Here is a 22,726-nt window from a genome sequence, read left to right as displayed (position 1 = left end):
CACAAGAAAAGCTGAGAGTGGAAAGGTCAGGTCGATTAAAGCACTTGATCAGAATCTTTAACATAAAGACGTCACAAGCAAAGCAGTAACGCTACTTCACGCTCAGCTAAGAGCAAATGATTCATCAGACAAGGCTGCTTATTTTTGGAGGATAGCCACAAAAGAGGAGAGAACATGCTGGCTGTATTGATCACGGCTTTAACGGGGGGCCGCAGAGCCCTTCCCCAGTTTTGATGGAAATTTAATGTCAGAAATACATCATCCAATGTAAATACATCAATATATATTTTACACTGAATGGATTTTAAAAATGTTCTGGCCTAGCTTAGCAGAATCATATCACCTCTGCACAAATCTCAGAGCTGTCACTTACCGCAAAGGGCTATTTTGCAACATTCTGCACTGCTTGACGCTGCTGAAGATGCAGCCTTTTTGGCAGGACTTCTGTAAAGATGGCTGGAGAAGCAGGTGTGCTCTGGAATCACTAGTGCTTGTGCCTAGAGGGTAGACCTTCAGTGGGTGAAGATGTACCAGTGTTGAGCAGATGCATCCTAAAGGATGGTTTCATCTGGCTTATCCCTGCTGCAGCCTCTGTTCAGAAGTGTTTGGAAATACTGTTGGAGCAGGCACTGCTGCCCAGGCAGCTGCACATCCCTTGAGCAGAGAGCTCCTGCCTGCCCTAAGCAGTACCTCTGTCTGACCCTTGGTAAGCACAGAGTGGGTCTCTGCAGTGGCAGCAGCCAGAAATGAGGGGCACATGGAGGTTTATGTTGGGTATCAGGAAAAGGTTTTTCACCCAGAGGGTGGTTGAGCACTGGAACAGCCTCCCAAGGGAAGGGGTCACAGCACCAAATGTGTCTGAGTTCAAAAAGCATTTGGACAGCACTCTCCAGCACAGGTGTGTTTCTTGGGGTGTCCTGTGCAGGGCCAGGAGCTGGACTCCTGGATGATCTTGATGGGTCCTTTCCAGCTCAGCATATTGTAGGATTCTGTGATTCTAAGATAAATGAGTGTGAGGGAAAACACACAGAGAAGAAAAGTTCAGGGAAGAAATGGTTCAGAGAAGAAAATGCAGCTGTAGAGAATGATTGGAAGAGAGAAGGAAGCAGGAATTCCTGGTTGGAAGGATCACTTTCCCAGAGGAGTATGCGAAGGGAGGGTGCAGGGAGAGAAGTGTAGTACAGTGTGATGAGGCATAAGGGCAGGAGCATTGAAGGAAAATGCCCCTGGAAGAGAAGGAAAAGAGGACCAAGTGGAGGTGGCAGCCTGGCATGCAGGAGCCACTGTGCAGGATTGCAGGACTGGGCTTTTGGGGACATAAAAGCCAGTGAAGACCCTTAGGGCTGCTGAACCCAACTTCTGTGGCCACTAGCAGCCAGAGCAGAGCCATCTGTGAACAGATGTGCTCAGGAGTTGGTGAACAGATGATCACAGTGCTCTCACCAGCCCACAAAATGCTTCCCAGCACCTTGCAGCCTACTTAAGGCCCTCAGCATGCAAGACCAAGAGAGCAAGACAGGCTCTCTGATGCTATGGGCAGAGGGATGGGAAAGGAAATGACTTCAGCAGCAGTGGTTGGGATGCACTGAAGACAAGAGGTTGAAGCAGAACTCATTACAGACATAAGGGGTACGTCTGTGTTGCAAAATACTGTGTGGTGGGGAGGCAGTCACAGCTCTCCATGCTTTCCTGCAGTCTAATTCCTGGAAAGGATAGCAGGGCTGTACTCCTGATAGTCCAAACATGTATGGCCAGTGCAGATATCTCTGCTCTACATTGCATACTGTAAAAATACAATCAGTTCCTGTCAATAAGAAGTTTAAAATAATTCAAGACTCTGTGATGGAAAAACCATTGGCCACCAAAAGCAAAGGAATAAAAGATGAGATGCTAAAGAAGCACTCCTGTGCCAAAGGTGACACCGTGTGATCAGAAATGCCCCACAGAGAGTAATACTTGTAATTTTTTTCTGAGGCTCCTGTTTTCTCTCTGGTGGTCTGCTACCTTTTGAGTCAGTGCTCTCCTAATTTAGCCTGCGCTGTCGTGAAGGACCCAACACACTCTCAGTCTGCAACTGTGACTCTACCAACCCCTCTACAGAATTAACTCAGCTCTGAATTAGTCACTCAGCGTGCCAGTGCATGTAAAATAGACTCAAGTGAATCAGATTTTGTGTGCAGAGACTGAATTGCAATAAATACAGCGACTCGGAGAATCCCGGTCTGCATGTGGGTTGTCATGTCCAGGGGGATACTCCTCCTCCGCTGACTGCGCAGCCTCTCCAAGCAGAACAGAAGAAAGAACCAATAAGAGATTTTTTCCTCATGAAGCTGTTCTTTTTCTCCCACAGTTCTCCTGTGGAAGCAGCAGTGACCAGAGTGTGTAACAGCAGCAGTAGTGCCGCGTCGGCAGGATCCCTAATGCGAGGGGTGGGAGGGAATGGCAGGAACTGGATTTTGATCTTTAGTTTTCAGCACTTCCTTTAGGATAGAATCAGGGCTTGTCCCAAAACCAGAATGGGGGTGGATATCTGTGTTGAAAAGGTGTGAGCTCTAATTTTACGAGATTGTTTGGTTTGTGTGAAATGACTCTTGGTTGGGGCAGAGGCGATGCTGTCATCTAAACTGGACCTGGTGGACCACAAGCCTGGACTCCCGACTTTTAGTGAGCTGATCTTCTGCCAGATGCCACCTCCTTGGTCTGTTCTAAGCCCAAACAAGCTCAGATTTGATCGGTATCATGTAGTCATAAAATGGTTTGGCTTGGAAGGGACCTTAAAGGTCATCTAGTTGCAGCCCCCCTGCCATGGGCAGGGATATCTTTTGCTAGACCAGGTTTCTCAGGGCCCCATCCAGGCTTTCATTGAGCACTTCCACGGATCTACCTGTGCATCACCCACAATATATCAGCTTTAATTATTAATGGTATCCATAAGAACTGTGACTGGGCAGGTAAACTCTAGGTGGAACTGTGGTACTATGCCCCCAAAGCAATCTAATCCTGGTATTTCTCTCTCTGCAGGGGGTGGAGGGAAACGCAAAGGCAAAAGCAAAAAGTGGAAGGAAATCCTGAAATTCCCTCACATTAGCCAGTGTGAAGATCTCCGAAGAACAATAGGTAAGAGCTTTTCCCTTCTTTGGAAGTATTGCACAAATAAAACATTCCATCAGAACTGGCTCATTAGAATGGCCTTAAAGGCACTCATCATTACAGGGAATCAGTTTACAGGTGGGCATGCAATGCACATTCCTCCCATGGTGCTGCCAGGGAAACTCAGCGTTTTCTGTTCCTAAAAGGGGCTGTGGACCAGGAAGGAGAGACTGGAATGATGCACTTGCAAGGCAGGGCTTGGGGCTGGCAGCATCCAGGCCCTTTGTTTTCCATACACAGGCTCCAGGACCCAAAGGGGTTTCACATCTGGGCAATACCTGGCATGTAGGACAGGGGCTTTCACTCAGTCTCACCAGCCACACTGGTCCTGGCTGTAAAAACATGTTCAGAAATGAATCCCCTCATCACATCCTGTATTCCCTTCTAATAAGTATCACCTTATCTGGGAGGAAATGAGACTTGCTGACTGTAGTTGAAGGTTAGCATTAATTATAGTCTGGAGATGATGTGTGAAGCAGCAGCCACTGCTTCTGCCAGGCAGGTTTGCTCAGCAGCAACATCCTCTTTTCACAGCCACAACACTGCTTTAACACAGGTTTTTTACAGGACATGTAAAATTTCTGTAGCACTGCATTTCTCCTGCTCATATGTGCCAAATTTCAGCATTCTTTTGACTGCTGCCTTGGCAGACAGGGCTAGCAGCTATCTCCTTCTGCATTCTTCACTGGAAAGCCCAGGATTACTGGTTTCACCACAAGAGGTTAACTTCAGCATTTGAGGCTCCTCTTCTCTTCTACACATAAAATCCAGCCACTGGCAAGGAATGAATGAAAGGCAAGAATCTGTAACAACTGAGATAACAGGCAGCATAATTTGTCTAACTGGGGTGAACTCCTGAGGTCTGAGTGACAGTGCCCTGGCACTATTTACATTAGAAATCCACAGCATGTTTATGCAGAGAAAATATGTGGAATGTTTTGAAACTCTTTTCATGGTCTCCTTCAGTAAAATTTTCTTCTCTCACCTTCTGTTGTAGAGCTAAAAGGTGGTAAAGAAAAGAGGGAAGGCAGGAGAACAGAGCATAGGTTTTTCCCAGTTGACAAACATACAAAGCCTGACCAATTTCTGAAGGTACAGAACCTGCTGGAAGCAAATCTGACTTAATATATTGTAATTTCTGAAGGGAATTCTCCCCATTGTTCTGTCAGCCTTGGTTTCTTAAGGGGAAAATGGCTCCAGATTAAATGCTCTCTCTTTACAAAGGTGTGCTATCCTAAAATGAGTAGTCTTAAAAAATTTTCTGCCAATTATTTCTGCTTCTGAAATGCTATTTCTGGCTTTTGTGTGTGTGTGTGTGTGTGTGTGTGTGTGTGAGCTTCATCCTAATGTAATTTGTTTCTCTTTTTTTTTGGTGAATGATTTGGTGATGTAACCAGGCAAGGGCCATTGTGGGATCTCTGGGTGGATTTGGTTTCAGTCAGTACAGTGATTACCTGTTAACTGGGAATTTTAGCAACTGCCTTTTCCACAGTGGGAAGTAAGGTCCAAATTCTGGTTCTGTGACTCTGATTTTTGTCGCTTTCCCACTGAGCTGGAAGTGATTACACAAGGAATGAGGCACTGCTCAGCCTGAGTAAGGTCTCCTGTCCTTGCTGGCTCTACCATTTTCAGTAAATACCTGAAGTTGAAACATCCCAGACAAACAGTTGTCCAAACGTCTCCTTGCTCATACAGGGTGTCTGACACATCTTGGATGGGTGGGTCTGTAGCATTAAGTTGTTTTCGTGTGTATGGTTGATCCAAGGTGCTCAGGATAGATCCACTGCAGATCCCTTGCACTGGGCTCTGTGCTCCATGGACACCCAGGAACAAGTACTGATCACTGCAGTCTGGCCTTAAATTGCTTCTTTTACTGCCTCTGCTGAGGCACAACAACTTCCCTGGCTTTAACCCTTCTTCATTTGTTATTTTCTGCAAGTCCTTTAAAAGGATCTCAGGATTTCAGAGAACAAGTGTCTCCACAGGTACAGGGAATGTACTGAAACATCTTTCTTGGCCCTTCAGCTGCTCTGGGACTTGCAGGTGATTCAATGTCTTGCAGTGTCTGCACATCAATCCCTCCCCTAACAATTTCTTAACCTTCTAGTCAGTGCTAGTAATGAAATAGAGAGCCCAGGAAGGCTTTTTCCTCCAAGGCCAGGTTGGATGGGGCTTTTAGTGGAAGGTCCCTGCCCATGGCAGGGGGATTGGAACTGGATGGCCTTTCCAACCTTCCAACCCAAACCATGGTTCTAAACTTTATACAAGGAAAAGGCTACAGCATAATTCAATTTGTTTAGAGAGCAAGACAACTACAGGCAGGTTCTGCTCATCACAGACCTCTCTGCTGCCTGTCCTCCTCCCAGCATTTTCCATCAGACAGAGTCTTGCCACTTTGGTTAAAAAAAAAATCGCTGCGAGTCTTAGAGGGTTGGATGAACTGGAGCACTAGGCTGTTGAGGTTTTGTTGTATTCCTCTTTTCTGGATGCTTCTCAACAGCCTCTGGGGAAAGGCTGGAGGCAGGAATGGGATGGACTTTTTGATTTAGAGCAGTCCTGGACTGCACAGCTTAGTTTAATGCAGCCATAAGCTATGGATGGAAAATGCTGCTGTTGTAATTGTGGCAGCACAGCCTACATGTGTGTATAGATGCCCACATTTTGGTGTAAAAACGTGTGTGCTTTTGCACCCCGCTAAGATGTACTGAAAAGAGTCTGTGTCTTAAAAAAAATAGTGTAGTGTGAAAAGAAATCTGTGAAAAACAGGAAGGCTGAAATAAACCAAGGGGCTGCGACCTGTGTTGACACAATTATGAGTCAGTTCATACCTTTTGGTTACCTCTGTGTTTACAGGAGACTCTGTGTTTGACTATCCATCATCTGGTGTCTCACTGAAAGACTTGCTTAGTAAAGCCCTTTTTTCCCCTCCTTCTTGTGCACAGAAATAAAATTCAAAACACCCGAGAGAAACACTGCTTTTTGATAAATAAACAAACTCTGGAAACATCTTTATTAAAAGTGCCATTTAGCCAAGGAGCTATTTTGTTGGACTGGACTTAAAAGCAACTTCTTTTCTCCTTTCTTTTTTGTCCAAAGTACGCAACACCTTTTGCAGGGAAATTCAGTGGCCTTCATTGTGTGCTAATTAAATAAGCAAGGGAAGCAGGGATGCTGCACTTTGCTGGGCTCTGAGAGAGGCTTGTATGCTATGAATGGCTAATGCATGTTTCCATTTGCAGCCCTCTTCCTGGCTGTATTTAATTGTATTAAAACAGCCGGCCCTTTCCAGGTTGGAAGATTTCCATATTGGCACCAGAGGCCCAGTCAATCGATAAAAACTGATGTTTGAGGCATAGTTACCATGACTCATGTGATGGATGCTGCTGTAGATGGGGTTCTGCTATCTTTAAAACAGATGACAGCTTAGCAAAAGAGAGATGTTTCAAGGGAAGAGAAAAAAATAGCAAGGAGCAGCTTTGAAAGTTCCTGCATTTGACTCGACATGAAGAGATGCCACAAGTTAGAGATATCCACCAGTTTAAAGGCCATCAGTAAACAAAAATCAGTAAAGAAAAAGTTGTAATTTTAAAGGCCAGAGTGTCTGTGATGATAAAAGATTCTGGATGTCTGCAAATATTTCTGAATGACGCAAAAGGTTCTGTTGGTTAAAAGTGTGGAATTTTTATTTATTTTGCTCAGACCCATTCTGTGCTTTTTTCTTGCATAAAAAAACTGCCTGGGTGAAAGAGTTGATTATTCTGATCTTTGGCAAATTTTCATTTGCAACTGTCCAAATGCTATATAATAAATCAAGATTTTTTTTTCCCCCCATAGATTGAACCTTGTGGGGAAGCTGCCACAGAATGTGTCTGTGTTTGTTGCATAGAGTGATTTGTTGCATTATTGCAGAAAACTTTTAACTCCTGTGGTAAAGCAGTTTCTGGTTGTGCATGATGCTCAGGTAGAAGAGAACTCCGAGGATTTCTCTTCTTAATATTTTTATTCTGTGAGATTTCACAGTCAGAAAGATCAACACTGTTAGTACCAATTTGGCCATTCTTGGTTTAGAAATAAAAATAATCCTTCCTGTGCCATTTAACCTCTTACATGGCATTTGCATCCCATTTACCCAGGGTAAAAGCAGCTTGAGCTTCCAATCCTGGCACATTCTTTTCAGTGTTGTTAAAATTACGCTTCTGTGTGAGAAACACTTTGTGGAGTTGGTGAACAGAGTAAGTGGGACAAAATTGAAGCCACAGAGTTCACATGCTCACTTTTTACAAAAGCTGGCTCTTTTCTCCTCCACTCAGTCACTTGGGTATTGCACTTTTTCAGACATGATCAAGGCCTTCACCTACATGATTTTTTTTCAGTCACTTTGCAGTTTATCTGCCTGGAGGCACAACTGGTGGTGCAGGCTGTGCAATGGGATTCAGACACTTGAGTATTTGTGGATCTTCCTAGAAATGCTTTGCAGCCTGCACTGAGCTCCATCCTGTGGCAGAGAGCCTCCTGCTGTACCCCTGCTATCTCATTCAGAGGTAGCTTGGACATCCCTGCCCTGCTGCACAGTGCTGGCACATCTTTCATGAATTCCCACCAGTGATTGTTTCTCGGGTTTCTTGACTCCAGAGGTTTTCCAGCACTGCAGAGAGAAACTCATGGGTGAGGGGTCTTGCAAAAGCGAAGTGTGAGTTTCCAGGCTTGCTCAGGAGGGATGCTGTCCCTGAGAGACTGACAACATGGCCTGTCAGTGTCCATTGTGGGATAACTGTGCGGCACCGTGCCCCTCTTCACTGGGAATGGCATCACCCCTGGGGCTGTATCCCCTCAGGGGATGGAGACGGAGGCAAGGAAATACACTCCATGTGCAGATCCCAGAGCCTGAGATCATGTGGTGGTGTCGTATATGAAGCTCAGGCACTGGAACTGGGAAAGAGAAGGCATCAAAGCCTGGCCTGATCAAAAACACAAAGAAGCAGACAATTTTCTCTCCACCAAATTCTTCACCTCTGGTGTTTACAGTGATTAAAAAGCATGGTTGGGAAATGTAATCCTGAAGCCAACAAATAGATCAAAGGAAGGAATTGCAGCTTGCCTTCCACTGTAAATAACCAAGCTCAGCTGGTTATAACTTCTGTGATTGTCTTGTAGTATTGGTCTGAATCCTACACCTAAGGCTGGTCTCATGTTTTTGGCTAAAACCAGAGCTTAAGTTTTTGAGAAATATTTTTTTGGTAGAAAGCATTCGCTTTCCTTGGAAAAAGCCCTTACATTTTCATTGGAAATAGTTTTTCAACAAGCAGTCGGGATTCCATGGCATGAAACAACCGCAAGGGGAACTAACTCCTCTTTTCCTTCCAGATGTGTAGGGATCAGGGTAGCCGTGTTGGGAAGATGCTGGTTGGGAGTGTGTGTGTACAGCCAGAGCTGAGTACCCAGCAGAGAGCTCTACACCACTTCTGGAAGGAACTGGGTTTTCTGGAAACCTGGGGAACTGGAATTGGTAGAGTAGAAAATGCTGTCTAGTAAAAATATTTAAATAAATAAATATGACAATGTACTGTATCATTGTTATACTATTAATTGGGATATATTTCTAGAGAAATTCGTATCATTTAAGGCCCAAGCTGGTAAACATGTAGGTTCCAAAACGATTTTTTAACCACACAGGGCGTCCCTTTAAAATCAATTGATGCCAGGTTGGGGTTTTTTTTTTTAGCAGTCAGAATCATGCCCTGTATGAAAAGCAGTTATCCCACGTTGGTGCCCTTAGATACCTGCAACATAAGACACATTTCAGTCACTATCAGCAGCAGAGAAGGCATGCCTTGCTGTTGTCTCCCATCACCCAAGTGCCAGCCCCTCACCTGGGTGTTTGTTTGCAGCCCAGGTGCTCAGGGGAGGGAGTGGGGCTGCTGCAGGAGCTCTGCATCACCCCCGGGGTCACCGGGACCTGAGGGCTTGTTGTGGGTGATGCCATGGATGCTGGAGTGGTACCTAACAGAAAATCTCCTGGGATGAATTATCTTCTATGGTGGTTGTCTGCAAGGCCAGTACAGAAAGAGCAGAGAGAGGAACCCAAGAAGAACTGAAAACAAAGTTGGAAGGACTGCTGAAAGCTGTGGATAGGATTTATTGCTCTGGAAAAAGTTATGCAGATTTTTTTGGATTGCATTAATGCAGAAAAATACCTCAAACTGATTCATTTCTAAAGGAGAAAGAAAGTCCTTCCCCTTGACACTATGCACTTCACTTCCCCTCACTTTCTTTTTTCCTTCTTCTGCAGTGGACACAACTTTCCCCTCTCTTCCTCAAGCCAAAAGGTCTCTGTTGCTCCTTCGAAGTACAGCTTATGCAATCTTTCCAGCACAGACCTTCCTGCAGAGTTACCCTGTAGTTTTTTGGACTTGACGTCCTGTCCTGTATCGTGAATACATCTAAATTAAATTAGATACTCTTCAGGGGCAGGAACTGGCCACATGATAGAAACAGTTCCAGCACATGAAATGATATGGCTGACGTCAAAACCGTATTGTTTGTTTACAAACCCGCAGTTGGTTCAGTTCCTTTCTTTAAAATCCTTCAAATTCAACTGTAATTCCATCATAAACATAGGTTTCTAGTGCTCAAATGTGGACAAACAGAGCAATGTTTGGTGCCCTTGCAAGATTAGCTGTATCCAGTTTATAGCTATGGGTGGAATTGAGAAGGGTTGGTTTTTTTTTTTTCTTTTCCTTGCAATTTTCTTTTAATGCCATCACAGAAAGTATGTGAAAAACAAGCTGTTTTATGCATCTAGTGAGACTCAAGACTAACACTGGGAGAACAGGCTGCTTCCAGGCTGCTTGTGCTTGACAGCTTCCAGGACGGGAAGGGGACGCAGGGGAAATGAGTTGAAATGATCTCAGTCCACGTTCTATTTACAGAATTTATTTCACAAGACTTAATCCATTAAGTATTACCTTGGCAGGGGCAACCCAGAAAGAAGGCAAGAAAGACGTTGCTATTCTCCATAAAGATCGGACAGCAAATCCACGTTTCCTTAACAAAAAGTGAGCCCACACCAGTCATCCTTCAATAGAAAGCCTCCTAAGGAACAAATATTATCACTACATGTCTGTATTTGTGTTTTGTGGCAAAGACTGCATTAGCCTTTGCAAATTGAGAAGGAAAAAATTGCCACGACTTGCACACTTTGAATTACTTTCCAACGTTTTTACAGGGATATGCAGGAAGGGAATTAGAAGAGAATATATCCTTTTACAAGATCCATTTCATCTTTTGCTGAAAATAGAAGTAGGTATTGTGAGCTGCAGGGTTTTTCATTATCTCATTAGGTAATATGAGTCATTAAGTCTAATTAATACTTAAGCAGTGATTTGTAAAATGCTATAGAAGTGCTCACGGGTCCTGTTAAATAGTAGTACTTACTTGTTAAGGAAATTTATTTTAAAACCAATTCAGCATTTGCTGGGTATGGGGAATAAGAGCTAGGGCTACATTTATGGTAAAACCTTGCTCTTCTCCCTGCCAGACTCTCTTGTAGCTTTGCTCCTGGTAGTGATGGGAAGGTGGTGGCAGGACAAAGCTTGGTTGGCTCTGCTCTGCTGTGCTGGAGTCAGTGAGAAAGTTTCCCTTAAATTAAACTGTACAGGAGCCCTCTTAAAGTGGAAGGGGGGAACTGCAGCGGGGAGAAGGGGGGAGAAAAGATCTACCAGACCTACTTTATAGGGATGCTGTGAACAGCCTGAAATCCTCACCTTTGGGGACACCCTCAGACTTTTAGGGAGGGATGGGATTACACAAAGTTAATGCTTCTTGAGGAAAGGAACTCGTTTGGAGTAGCTGGTAGAGGAGGTGTTATTTTGACTTGGCTTCTGCTGGTTGCTACAAAGGCCTCTGGGATTGTGGCTGGGCTTTGTTTTAGGTTTTTCTGGGAACAGTCATGCTCCAGGGAAAGTGCCCTAGTGGAAATATGGCCCGTTGTTGTCCTTGTGCTCATGGTTTCTGGCTTTCAAGGAAAAGAGAGGTTGAGTGTTTTTAAGATAATCCCACACCTATCTTTTAATTCTGATTTCAAGACAGCATGAGGGAATTCACATGTGGAATGTTACAAGCCTCATTTTTCAGTGGTTTGGCTAAATCCCTGAAGTTGCTGAGAGATTCCATTTATTTTTCAGGTGATCACTCTGTGCTGCTTTGAAAACACTTGGAGGTGATAATTTGAAATATTTCTCTGTACTCTGTAGGTCAGAAATCAGGACATGGCCATGAATTCTCCTAAATATTGCTATTAAAATAGAAGCCACACTCGGCAGGATCAAAGCAGGAGCTATGAGGCCATTTGTGAACAGAGCTCCTCGTTGTGCCAGCAGTGTTATTTACTTCTTAATCACATTTTTACCATGCTAAACTAATGCCAGGGAATTCTAAGACAAGTAAAATAAAATATTCTCTGCCCTACTACTGTCTCTTAGCTGGACTAATGGAAAGGATGAGTGAAAGTCCAATGTGGGGAAGGGAAACAAAATCATAGAGCACGATAGTATAATGCAAACTTTGAAAATATCTCCCAAGTTTGGGCAGGATGGTAGACTGATACTTGATTTTGTTTAAGAACTCCCTGTTGTCCTGGCATGGGTAAAGCCAGTGCAAAAATGGTTCAACAAATAGTCTGAACTCCTATAATCCTTAAAAAATATGTTATGGACCAAGACATTTAACTTACAATTCAATTTATTATATTAAGAAAAGTGTGAAGGGTTTTACCTTTCCAGAACAATTATTGATTAATTTCAAAAGATGGGAAGTCTCTGTGGTATTAAATGACACACAAAAATGTAATCTGTGCAGATGGTTACAAACTTCTTTGTACCTGCCAGATTTCACCATCCTCCAGCCCTGCACCAGCTTTCTGTTTGTACAGTGGCACTTTGAAGGTCTCTCCACGTCACACTGATTTTCTGAGCTCTCTCTTGGACGAGTTAGGTCAGTGTTGACAGATTGGTGAAGGCTGTTCTCATGAGCAACAGGACCTGGCTCAACTACATACAAGTATTTGCAATGTTGAAACAGCTCTCTATAAGTAAGTGCTTTCAGGCTTTCATAACTCCTGGTTCAAAATATTTTTGGCATTTGTAAACATGGCTTATGGAGAAACATGAAGCACAGGAAGAATTTGGTGTAAGTCACTTCAGAACTATTCTGATCAGTCCAAACAAACAGCGTTCAGCACTTGAGCACCACCAGGTTCGTCACATTTGACCATTTGTAGTGGGTATAGTTTGTTTCATGAGCAGTGACTTCAGCACACTGAGCTTCAGGAGAGGTCCAAAAGGGAAGTAGGGACCCCCTCAAAGGTCCAATACTGACTCTATAATGCAAAGGAGAAAAAAGTGTGGTGGGGAGCTTACTGAATACCAGGGAATATTTGATTTAATGTAGCAAAGTATGACATGTTTATGCTGATCGGCTCTCCAGCAGCCAAAGCCAACTGGCAGCCGTGCCGCTTCAAGCAAGATCCTTTTCAGATTTCCTTTTCAGATCTCTTCAGCTGAACCTGCTAAGCCTGACCATGAGTAACTAGGTGGGAAGTCTTTGGGAAAGACCTCTGTGCTGGTGACAGGCTGGGCCCCTCATGGGAGGGAACAAACCTGTCCTTGGGGTGGGAACAACAGCACTGTTAGCTCCTGGAGGCCTCTGTGTGCCCAAGTCTGTGCCTGAGGAGGATGGGGAATGGAGGACAGGCGAGTGGGTGAGCTGGGGGGAAAAGATGTAGGTAAAGAAAGATACATCCTCTTTGTATCATTAGTGGGAGTATTCCCAAGGCTTGTTCTGCTTGTGGGAGGAGAAGAGCCAGTATGAAAAGAGCAGCTGTTAAGCAGCCCCAGTGCTGGGAGTGGACCTCATGATTGTCCTTAGCTCCATGGAGACTTTCTTCCTCTAAGGTAGAAACTCTTTCCTTCTAAGGCTGCTTTCATCCCTGCCGAGGAGACTGTGGGTGTCCATGGGGCGCCATAACCTCATTATCTTTTGTGGAAAAAAAAAGCCCAACCAACTTCTAAAAATACTGTCTATGTCAGTATTGTCTATGCCAGTGTGACTATGAATCAGTGGTCAGAGCTGCGAGGGAGAATTACAGCCTTTTCTCCCTGTTCTTTGCCATGGTCAGCCCCAAGTCCTATGACTGGGACTCACGGCTTTTTTAGAATCTATTTCAAAGTCTCCTCAGGGGCCGGGGGCCTTTCTTGTGAGTTAAAAATCAGCTTGTTTAGGTGAGATCTTAAGGAGTGAAAGGAGGCAATGCAAAGTTTCAAACTTGGCAGAGGAGCTGCCAACGCAAAGGTCACACAAGGTTGTGGTTACTCCCACTGTGCTCTGCAAAGGGCTCTGTGCACTAGCACAGACTGGGATTACAACAGGGCCAGCACAGAGACAGGGAAGACATGGATCCACCCTGTAGCCATGTGGTTTTCGCAAGTTTTCTGGCACTCACTGGCCTCTGTTCCAAATCCTAAAGGAGCTCTGATGGAGACCTGCCATCCCTGTTCAAAAAAAGGGGTAGGATTTTCTCTCAATAGCACCCTTGAAGTACGTGGAAAGTAACCATCACCCACAACCAATTCCTGGTAAAGCACCTATAGACTCTGAAATCTATGGAGTGCTCTATTAGTGCTCACTGTGACTCACAGCATAGGTGGGATATTCCTTTATTTTCTCTTTGTTCGTATCCTATGAGAAAACTTGTCCTTCTGCATCCCCAAGGACAGATTATAGTTTTTTCCTAAACCCCAGTGTTCACTGCAGGGGGTTGGACTAGATGACCTTTAAAGATCCCTTCCAACCCAAACTATTCTATGATTCTATGATTTTAGCCTTCTGTCTCACTCATTGCTGGAGGCTGATGATGCTAAATCACATCTCCCCAAAAGCCTTTATGCTTCGTGTAAATTAGCTGATAGCTTCCTTCTACTGAGGCAAGTCAAAACAATGCTTTAGCTGGCAGAATTATGTGGAATTCTGCCTCATCTGTTTTTTGCCTCCCATCAACAAACTCGTATTTCCCTAACAAGTCCTCAGATCTGGCAGTTTTCCAGGGTTTCCCTTTTTGGTAGGCAGCAATAAGGAAGGGAATCTCATCTTGCTGCCAACTCACCCACTTACAGCATGCATTGGGAAGGGATCAGAAAGCCTTTCCTTTGACTGCCTCAGAGAGAGAAGGCACTGGAAGTTCAGCTGGAGGCTCTGCCTGTGAGATGTGGGTCATCAAGACAAATTAGACAGCAAACACACCCCTTTGCTTTTCTTCCTGCCTTTTTTACCCTTCATTGAAGCAAATTTAAGTCCTGGTGACAGGTAATGCATAGATAGCCCTTGAGAGGGAGATGTCGTGTGTACCTCCCAGGCAGGTGCAGTCTGACTTCCCTCTCTGTGCTCTGGTGCAGGGTGAGGGTACAATGGCAAGAGAGGGAATATTCCAGTGACCAGGATTGCTCGCCCTTGGCCGGCTCTGCCAGCCTGGGTGCCAGTTGTGGTGGTGGGTTCTGCATAGCTGTGGGTTTGATACCAGGCTGGCTTGCCAACTGGCAGCATGAGCTGGGTGACTTTCAACTCCACAAATGCCATGCCAGCATCTGTTTCTCATCCTACAGCATTTTAAATAATGCACATTTCCAGCTGTCTTCCCCTTCCTTCCCAATTCCAGAGTGCAGTTTGCTGGTTTCATGCATTGCTCTGGGATGCCTTTCCAGGCTGTGCAGTTGGCATGCAAGGCAAAGCTGGTCAGGGGGCTGCAGGATTTGATGTGAACTGTCCATGCCCTCATCCTCCAGCATGGATCAGAAGAAATCTTCAGCTGTGAGGAGTCCTGCAGCTTGTGGAATGCGTTAATTAAACAAGAATCTCTGGAAGAGGTAAAGTGGTAGAGGTCCTCTGCAGATAATTTGGCAGCTCCCTAATACAGTATTCATGGCTTCAAGTCTCTCAGGGAAAAAAAAACCCAGCTTTATAAAAGGTTTTTTAAAGCCCTGCTTTCCAGTAGGAATGTATTTGAAGAACACCGTGAAGGCTGTGGAATCATGCTGCTCCCAAGCAGAGGAAAGATTAAATTCCAGTGCTTTGTTTGGGGTAAATTGCTGACCTTTGTCTTCAGCATTAAAGCCATCTGAAGAAAACCATTCCTAGCATGCAGCAAGATGAGTTGCTTTTGCTGGATTCTCTCATGCGTACAATGTAATGGTTTAATATGAATATAGCAGGAAACAAGGAAAATTGAAAGCATAATTCATTTTGAATGGCATGATGTAAGAGGTGATTTCTTTTAAGGAGCTAGAAGGCAGAGGGATCAGCATTGAATATTTTAAGTAGGCTCTTGGAACAATCCCGTAACAGACTTCCCCATCCCTCCCTCCTCTTAGCACCGTAAGTTTTATGTTTCCTGCTAGTTTTCTTCCATTTATAGACTTTAAGCCTTAATCAGAACAGTTTTACTTACCAGGTTGTAAAAATCCTTTATTTTCTGTCCCGGTAAGTCAATAAGTGTTTGCTTCTTCAGCTCAGTAACAGTTCCCCATTCTGCTTTCTGGGCAGATTTACTCAATATCACTGCAATTTCTACCCACTGAGCCAATGTGTCTAGGCACAAGCTCTTCCTGCTGCATTACAACTAAGCCTTTTCTACAGCAGCCTTACAATTCCCCAAATTTCTCCTCCCCCTTCAGAGCCTGGGAAAGCAGATGGACCCTACAGGATGACCTGGGGGAGGGTTATGAAGTCCAGGCTGTTAGAGCTGAAGTGGGGCAGTGCATTCCAGAGGAGGCAGCCCTTGCACCAGGAGTGTTTGCAGAGCTCCAGCCCACACTGCCAAGCTGATCCCGAGCTCTCCAAGCGACTGCAGTGGCATGGCCCGGGGCACGGGGACAGCAGATGTCTGATATTTAGGCTGTTATGGTGTGGTGTTTTCCACTTGAGCTGGAGCTCAGCTCCCAGCTAATGACAGCCATGGGAACCCTGTGCAGTGCACAGCCGAGCAGGGCACCTGGCAGGAAAAATCCATTGCAAAGCATCCTGCTGCTCTCACGCATCTGAAAGGGGAGACGGCACGCCGGAGGCTGGCAGAGGCAGGAGTCACTGCAGAGAGGCCCGTAGTCAAATGTCAAGCCCACAGTTTTCTCATCAGCCATAAGGAGAAAAGCACTTGGCAAATCCAACCCAGCCCTGAACCTGAGTGACAGAACAGCCTCCTTCAATCTGGCTTCTCATAAATGCTGACTTTTTCAGGGTGTTTAAGTAAATCAGTTTTATTCCCCACCTCAGGCTTAAAAGCTCCAGTTATCTCTCTGAATGCTGTTGGATTGGCCTGTCACTCAGGTGCCCTAGACTGTATCCAGTGCTATCCAGATGTGATGTCCTGTCAGAGCTCTGCATGTGAAATAAAGCTAGGAATGGTGCGGATCTCCCATGGAAATAAGTCCTTGGGGTCAGAGAATCGGAGCTTGGCATTGCTCTGCAGCTTCTGTTGCTGAAGAAGGGGACGGCCATGTGGTCAGTGTCCTGTAATAAATATAGCTGACCTATCTGAGAGAACTGCTGTGGGCAAATAGTTATCTGTGGCCTGGAAGAAGTTATCAGTCAGCACAAGGAATGTGGACTCTGGGTTGTATTCAGCCCTGGAATCAAACAGATCGGGGTTAAAGAGTCTGAGAACATGGCCATGGTAAAAGATCTGCTCTAATTCAGGGCAAGGGAAAGTGAATATAAAAATTAATCTCCCAGGCAGCATGAAATGAGTAGGAGAACATTAACACCACCATAAAAACCCATCATCAAAAGGCAAGATCAAATGCAAAACCAGCACCACAACAGACGTTCTGGTTTTGGACTGGTGGAAGTTCTCATGATCTCTTGACTGAGTTCCCAAAAGCTCTTTGCCCAGGGCCCTTGCCCAGCAGCCTGTGATGTCCAAGTGTCGTTGCATGTGGTTAATGCAGTGGGCATGGGAGCAGCCTGAAAAGAGTGGCAGCATGGCCTTGTGAAGAAGTAGCAGGAGCAGCTGATGTTTCTGGAAGGCTTCCCCCAACCTGCAGAGGAACGTGCCAGGGTGTTTCATGCTGGTGCCGGTTGCAGCTGGCGTAGCCTGGCAGGCATTTGTTATTTCGAAGTGTGCATGCACTGTCATTTCATGGTGTTGATCTATGCTACTTTAAAATAGAATGCTTAGAAAATGGATCGTGCTCGGACCTCCTAGTCTCTAATTTGCGGCAAGCGAAATTTATGCCCCTATTAATTTTAGAGAAAGGTTGTTTTAAGGCATTGTCTCAAGCATTTATTCTTATTATTAATGACCTACTGTAGCTCTTTGAAACCTCTGCTCTTACCCAGGACTCAGCTGCCAGCTACTCATGGACAGTGAGACTTGTGGGATCCAGAAATGAAGTCAATGCCGTATAGCTGGACTGATGTAGAGCTGTGAGATATGATCTGATCCCAGACACAAGTAAAAGGTGGTCTCTGCCCTAACTGTGGGCAGTAACAGTTTGTTAATCAGTGATTTCTTACCTTCCGTATTTTTTTATATTTTTTTTACGAACCCAAATATATTCCAGCTGAAATGTGAATACCTACATGGAAATTTTAAAGCTCTAGCCTTGCTTACTGAGCTTTTCAAAGTCATTGGGCTCCTCTGAGTACATGCTGAAAGACATGGTCTGTTCCAGGTGTTTTCAGTTATTTAATCAGAGAATTATGGGAAGGTTGGAGTGAAGAATACAGGAAAATCTGATAAAAAACTTAGGAAGATAAATTAAAATGTTGTCTCACAAGAATGCTGAATTGGGAAAAAAAAAGAAGCAGACCATTTCAATTATATGAATTATCTGATTTGGAGAACTCCACAGTACAACAGTTCCCACTGAAATCCAGGGACTTCGTGTGAATTCCTGGAGTATTTTGCAACATTTGTAAAACTTTTCACAATGATGGATGAAGAGGGGAATTATCTGAGTAATGTACTACAGTACTTTTCAGTGAGGCTGTGCCAAGGGCAGCACCAGGTGACAGGATGGATGAAATCAGACTGATCAACACAGACACCTAAGGCAAAGGGAGCATTGTCTTGGGTCTGTTCAGTGGAAATATCATTTGTGAGAGACTCAAGCAAATTATTCCACACTAGAGCCAGGTCTGGCCACTCTTACTGATCTAATCAGTCTCAACTGATGAGAGTAACCAAAACCAGTTTTCTTAATTGTGCTAGAAATTTTGCATCTTCTTTCTGTCACATTTTTGCTGACTTCCTGCCAGTATTTGCACAAGCTGTTGTCATTGAACAGTGTGGATTGATTCTGGGGAAAGTAAGGCAAGTCAGCCATGCTCACCATGTTGACTGTGTGATTCAAAAGTGGTTTGGCCACTCCTAAAAAATGAAGAAAGAAAATTCTCCTGGTCCTTGGCTGAAGATAAGGTGAATACTTTCCAAACACCCTGATTTCCTTTCACTTAAAGCCCAACATCCAAAAAATGGGGAGACTGTCGTCACATTTATGAGTGAGTTCATTTGAGAGCATGATGATCACTCAAGGGAACCTGGCCAACAGCACAGGGTGGAAGAGAGACCTCATGCAGATGGTTGGTTGGTTTTTCCCCCAGGGGACTTAGCTGGGACACTCCAAGACAAAAGGCACTTGATCTCATCCACAGCAAATGTTCTCGAAGTGCTCCACCACATTTGGCACTTGCAGCCAGGGTCGACTCAACTCTTGATGTTGCCCAGGACTGTAAATTCTGGTCTGTGAAGTTTGTTGTGAGAGGGATTATCAGAAGAGATCTTTTACTTTAGCTTGTCTCTGCTCTGCTTGGAAACAGCAGCCTATATGGCGTTTCTTATTTAGAGTAGGATGTTAAATGTAGTGTCCTGGCCAAATTCCAGCCTGGGTGTTTATATTCTGCTCAATTAAATGCCATTGCTGGATCATTAAGTGAAAGCAAACTGTGGTGCTTGTCCTTTGCTAGTAATGTATATACCCTTAAGACCTGATTTATGGAGAGGCCCATCAACCCTCCTCTGAGAATCACAAAGTCATGATTCACATCAATAATGATAGTGTGCACTAGACCAGACCTTGTGGATTCTTTTTCTTGTTTTTTACTTTGTAATCTCAAGGTTTATTTTCTTGCTCTTGCACTATCATTGCTTTTCCTACAGCGTTAGTGTCCCTGAGTTATCACATGATATATCTCCAGTGTGCTGCTGTACCACAGGTCCACTCAGTGGGGGAAGGATAAAAAGCCAGATCTTTTAAATCAGGGTAGTTTCTCAAATGCATATTTTTTCAAGAGGCTTGTTTAGTCTGTTTCTGTTTTGCCAGAACATGTGTTTTTAGGAGTCTCTTGCTTTCCCTGTTTAAGTCATGGTTCTCTTTTGCTACATCAATAGTAGTGGTCGAACCTGAGAAGACTTGGAAGGTGTCTTTGACAGGCATCCAAAAGCAATGAGTATTTATTCACATTCTCTAAACCTTTCCACTCATCAGGGTAGGACTGCCCTGTTTTTCTGTGTTTATTCAGTGCCTAGCACCATGCTCCACTCCATATATTCTTGGTCCTGTGCCATGATTACCCATTAGCACAGTAAAATAATCTTTATTAGTAATAATGCTACAAATTATTAAGAGTGAATGAGGAGATATGACTTTGCTTTCCCATGCATTGCTTCTTTGGGAGAAGGTATCTATTCCAGCAAGGCAGTTCTGCAGAGATACAATAGAGATCTACTCCTCTTTAAGTCTTGTATCAGAGGCATAGCCACAGGTTTCCCCTCTTTGCATGCCAAAACCCAGGTATTTATTTATTTTTTTAAAGTATTGATTTCATTATCTTCTTTTCTAGGTGCAAAGAATGGTAGAAATTGTTGAGCTGCAGAGCAGTGGTTTGACTCAGCCATGTCAGGTGTACTGACCCGTTGAAACATAGCAAGAATCCAGGTTTTGCCTAAAAAGGATTTGTGCCATGAGATGGAGAATCAGTTGTAGATCTCATTAAGGCCAAGTACATTTATTTTCTTTTTACCTGAAGCATAATTAATTCAAGAAGCGAGTTCCACAGGTTATATTTTTAGATACTCCTGAGCTGAGATAAAAAAGAGAAAAGCTGGTCATTTCCTCATACCTGGGTTGCAATGAACAGGGCAAGAACAATAGTTTCTGAGGGGGGGATGGTGGCTCCAGCCTTCTTCCATGAAGCAGCTGGAGGCTGGAATTCACACATGAAGAACATGTCTTTGTAAATGTTCTGAAAGCAGCCCGACAGAAATGTTGTGCTGTGACTTGCATAACATGTAGCGCCATTTCCCGACAGTTTCATGCACACCGTTGCTGGCAGAATCCAAGACCACAGCTCTAATGGCAAATTCACATGGGAACTAAACATGCCCAACCAACCTCAAGCTGCCTTCAGATCCCTTGACTGAGGAACACTGCAGCTGTACATCTGTTTTTTCACATGGGGTTGGCCCCATCCAGAGGGTCAAAGCTGTGTTAGGGATGATGCTGGTCATGCCCAGACAGTAAAATGATCTTGCCCTGCAAGTGCTACTTCCTAGGTTTTCTTCTTGACTTCATCTCCACAGATGAGATCAGTGGAAAGGAAGATGGGGAGGGAATAGCATGGAGATTGCAAAACATGCTGGGAGAAATGTACTTTTCCATGCATGTCTTGCTTACTGGACTGCACATTCCTCTTTCCCTGATGACAGTATTATGTGATGGGTTTTGCTGGTAGCTAGGCAGCTACCCAAAGCAACAAATCCAGGTGCCAATGAAACTTTCCATTGACTGAAGTGGGTTCGAGGGCAGCAGTAACAACTCACAATTCAGTCTCTTCTGAGGCCACAACACAAGGTCCCATGCAATATTTTTAACTGCAAATTATTCCAAAATCTCTCTCAAAACATAATCTGTACTTCATGCTGCGCATCTGTACCAAGGATTTAGAAGAAAAATGGGTTATTAGTACCTAATTTACATTTTATGTCTTATGCTTCCTGGCAAGTTAAAGCTGTGGTCAATGGTTCGGCCCCAAATGGCCTTTCATTACTCAGGCTGTCCAGACATTCATAACCTTATGAGTCCTTACCAGGGAGGCTCAGATTTGTGCCAGAAGTATTGGAAGAAGAGAGCACTCATGTGGAATATGTATAATGTAAGAACTGACTGGAATTCAAGGAAAGTAAGGTAATATTAATCCTTGATAAGCTGATAGAGATGCTTAATTAGTTATTACAAATCATAAAATTGTACAAAACATTGCATGAGTCTTATGCAGTCACTCTTATTTTTCCTCATCTTCTGCTGTTTTATGTTTATCTATTTAGGCCGAAACTCTGGAAAAAGAAGCTGCTTGTGTTTTGGTTCCCATATGACCCTCAAAGATAGCATCCTCTGAGAGTTTTCCAGTCAGCATCCAGTGAGGCTCCCGAGTCAAGGTCCCCAAACACCAGCAGGCAGGACAGAACTGGCCCTGTAACACATGATAAATAATAACAACACTTCTCCCAGAGCCAAACCTTCTGAGTAAAGGATGCTGTTACTGGTGGGCTGGGTAGCACCATCCATTATTGAATTTGTCCAATATTGCACATTATAAGATTAAGATCTTGCCAGAGTTACGTAGACTGAAATTTTCCATGATGGATGTTTTCTGTGCTACAATTTTTCTTCTTTTTTTTTCTTTTTAATTTTTTTTTATTAACACTAACAGTCTGAAGGTGGAAGCCAAGATTGATCAGAAAGACAAAGAAGTAGCTATTCCTTAAATATCCAGGCTAAGTTTGAAATCTGTTGCAGTTTCAGAGGATGTTAGTTTCATTGCACATTGCTGAGGGAGTTGAGAAAGTTTAACAGTATTTTGCTGCAACTCATCTGCCTGTTCATCCTCTCAGTCAAAAATGGAAGAGGCCATTTAGGGTACATTTCAGGGAAGGACCCCATCTTGAGGATCTCTCCATGCTTTTCTGTCCAGTGGAAGAAAGCAGCCACTTCAAACTGAGACTCAGAGTCTTGCAGGTGTCTCCCAAAGGGTGTCCACTTGGAGAGCTGTTGCAGAGTTGCCAGTGTGCAATAAATCCATATCCCACTTCTACTGCTGCACACTGTAAGCATGGGACACAAGTGCTGGGATTAGATGGATTTGGGACCCACAGTCTAGAGAGATTGAAATTGACTGTAGAAGTGGAGGAAATTTGCTCATCTTAGAGGAAGTAGAGTGGAGGAGCAGTACTGCTGGAGAAGATGGCAAAAATTGGGAAGAGAAGGTGAAAGAAAAAATAGGGGAATCACAGTCCGCAGAGTCCGTAGAACCGAGGATGATCAGCTAACACAATTTACAGCTTCTTTCCCAGCTCCCTACAGCACCAGCAGATAACACTGACACCCCTGTGTCAGCGCTGCTGGTATGGGTATCACTATGAGTGGCAGCGTGATGGAGTTTCTGTTTCAAAGAAAGCGTAGGAAAGAGCTCAAGAAAAGCTGTGTTGAAAGAACATTCTTCAAGTTGCCAAGTCGAAAGTCCCCAGCCTTTT

General features: G+C 44.2%; 1 protein-coding gene across 1 annotated transcript in view; it reads left to right on the top strand.

Moving 5' to 3' along the window:
• GRK5 (G protein-coupled receptor kinase 5) overlaps positions 1-22,726 on the top strand; it is a 157,395-nt gene that overhangs the window by 59,396 nt on the left and 75,273 nt on the right. The window contains exon 2 of the mRNA XM_048310974.1: positions 3,022-3,117. Within this exon, the coding sequence (XP_048166931.1) occupies positions 3,022-3,117 (96 nt within the window). The remainder of the gene's footprint in view (positions 1-3,021; positions 3,118-22,726) is intronic.

This window comes from Corvus hawaiiensis, chromosome 8 (genome assembly GCF_020740725.1).
Source record: "Corvus hawaiiensis isolate bCorHaw1 chromosome 8, bCorHaw1.pri.cur, whole genome shotgun sequence".
Taxonomy (NCBI): Eukaryota; Metazoa; Chordata; class Aves; order Passeriformes; family Corvidae; genus Corvus; species Corvus hawaiiensis.
Note: the sequence above shows the minus strand (reverse complement) of the source record. Positions and strands in the feature narration are given on the sequence as shown.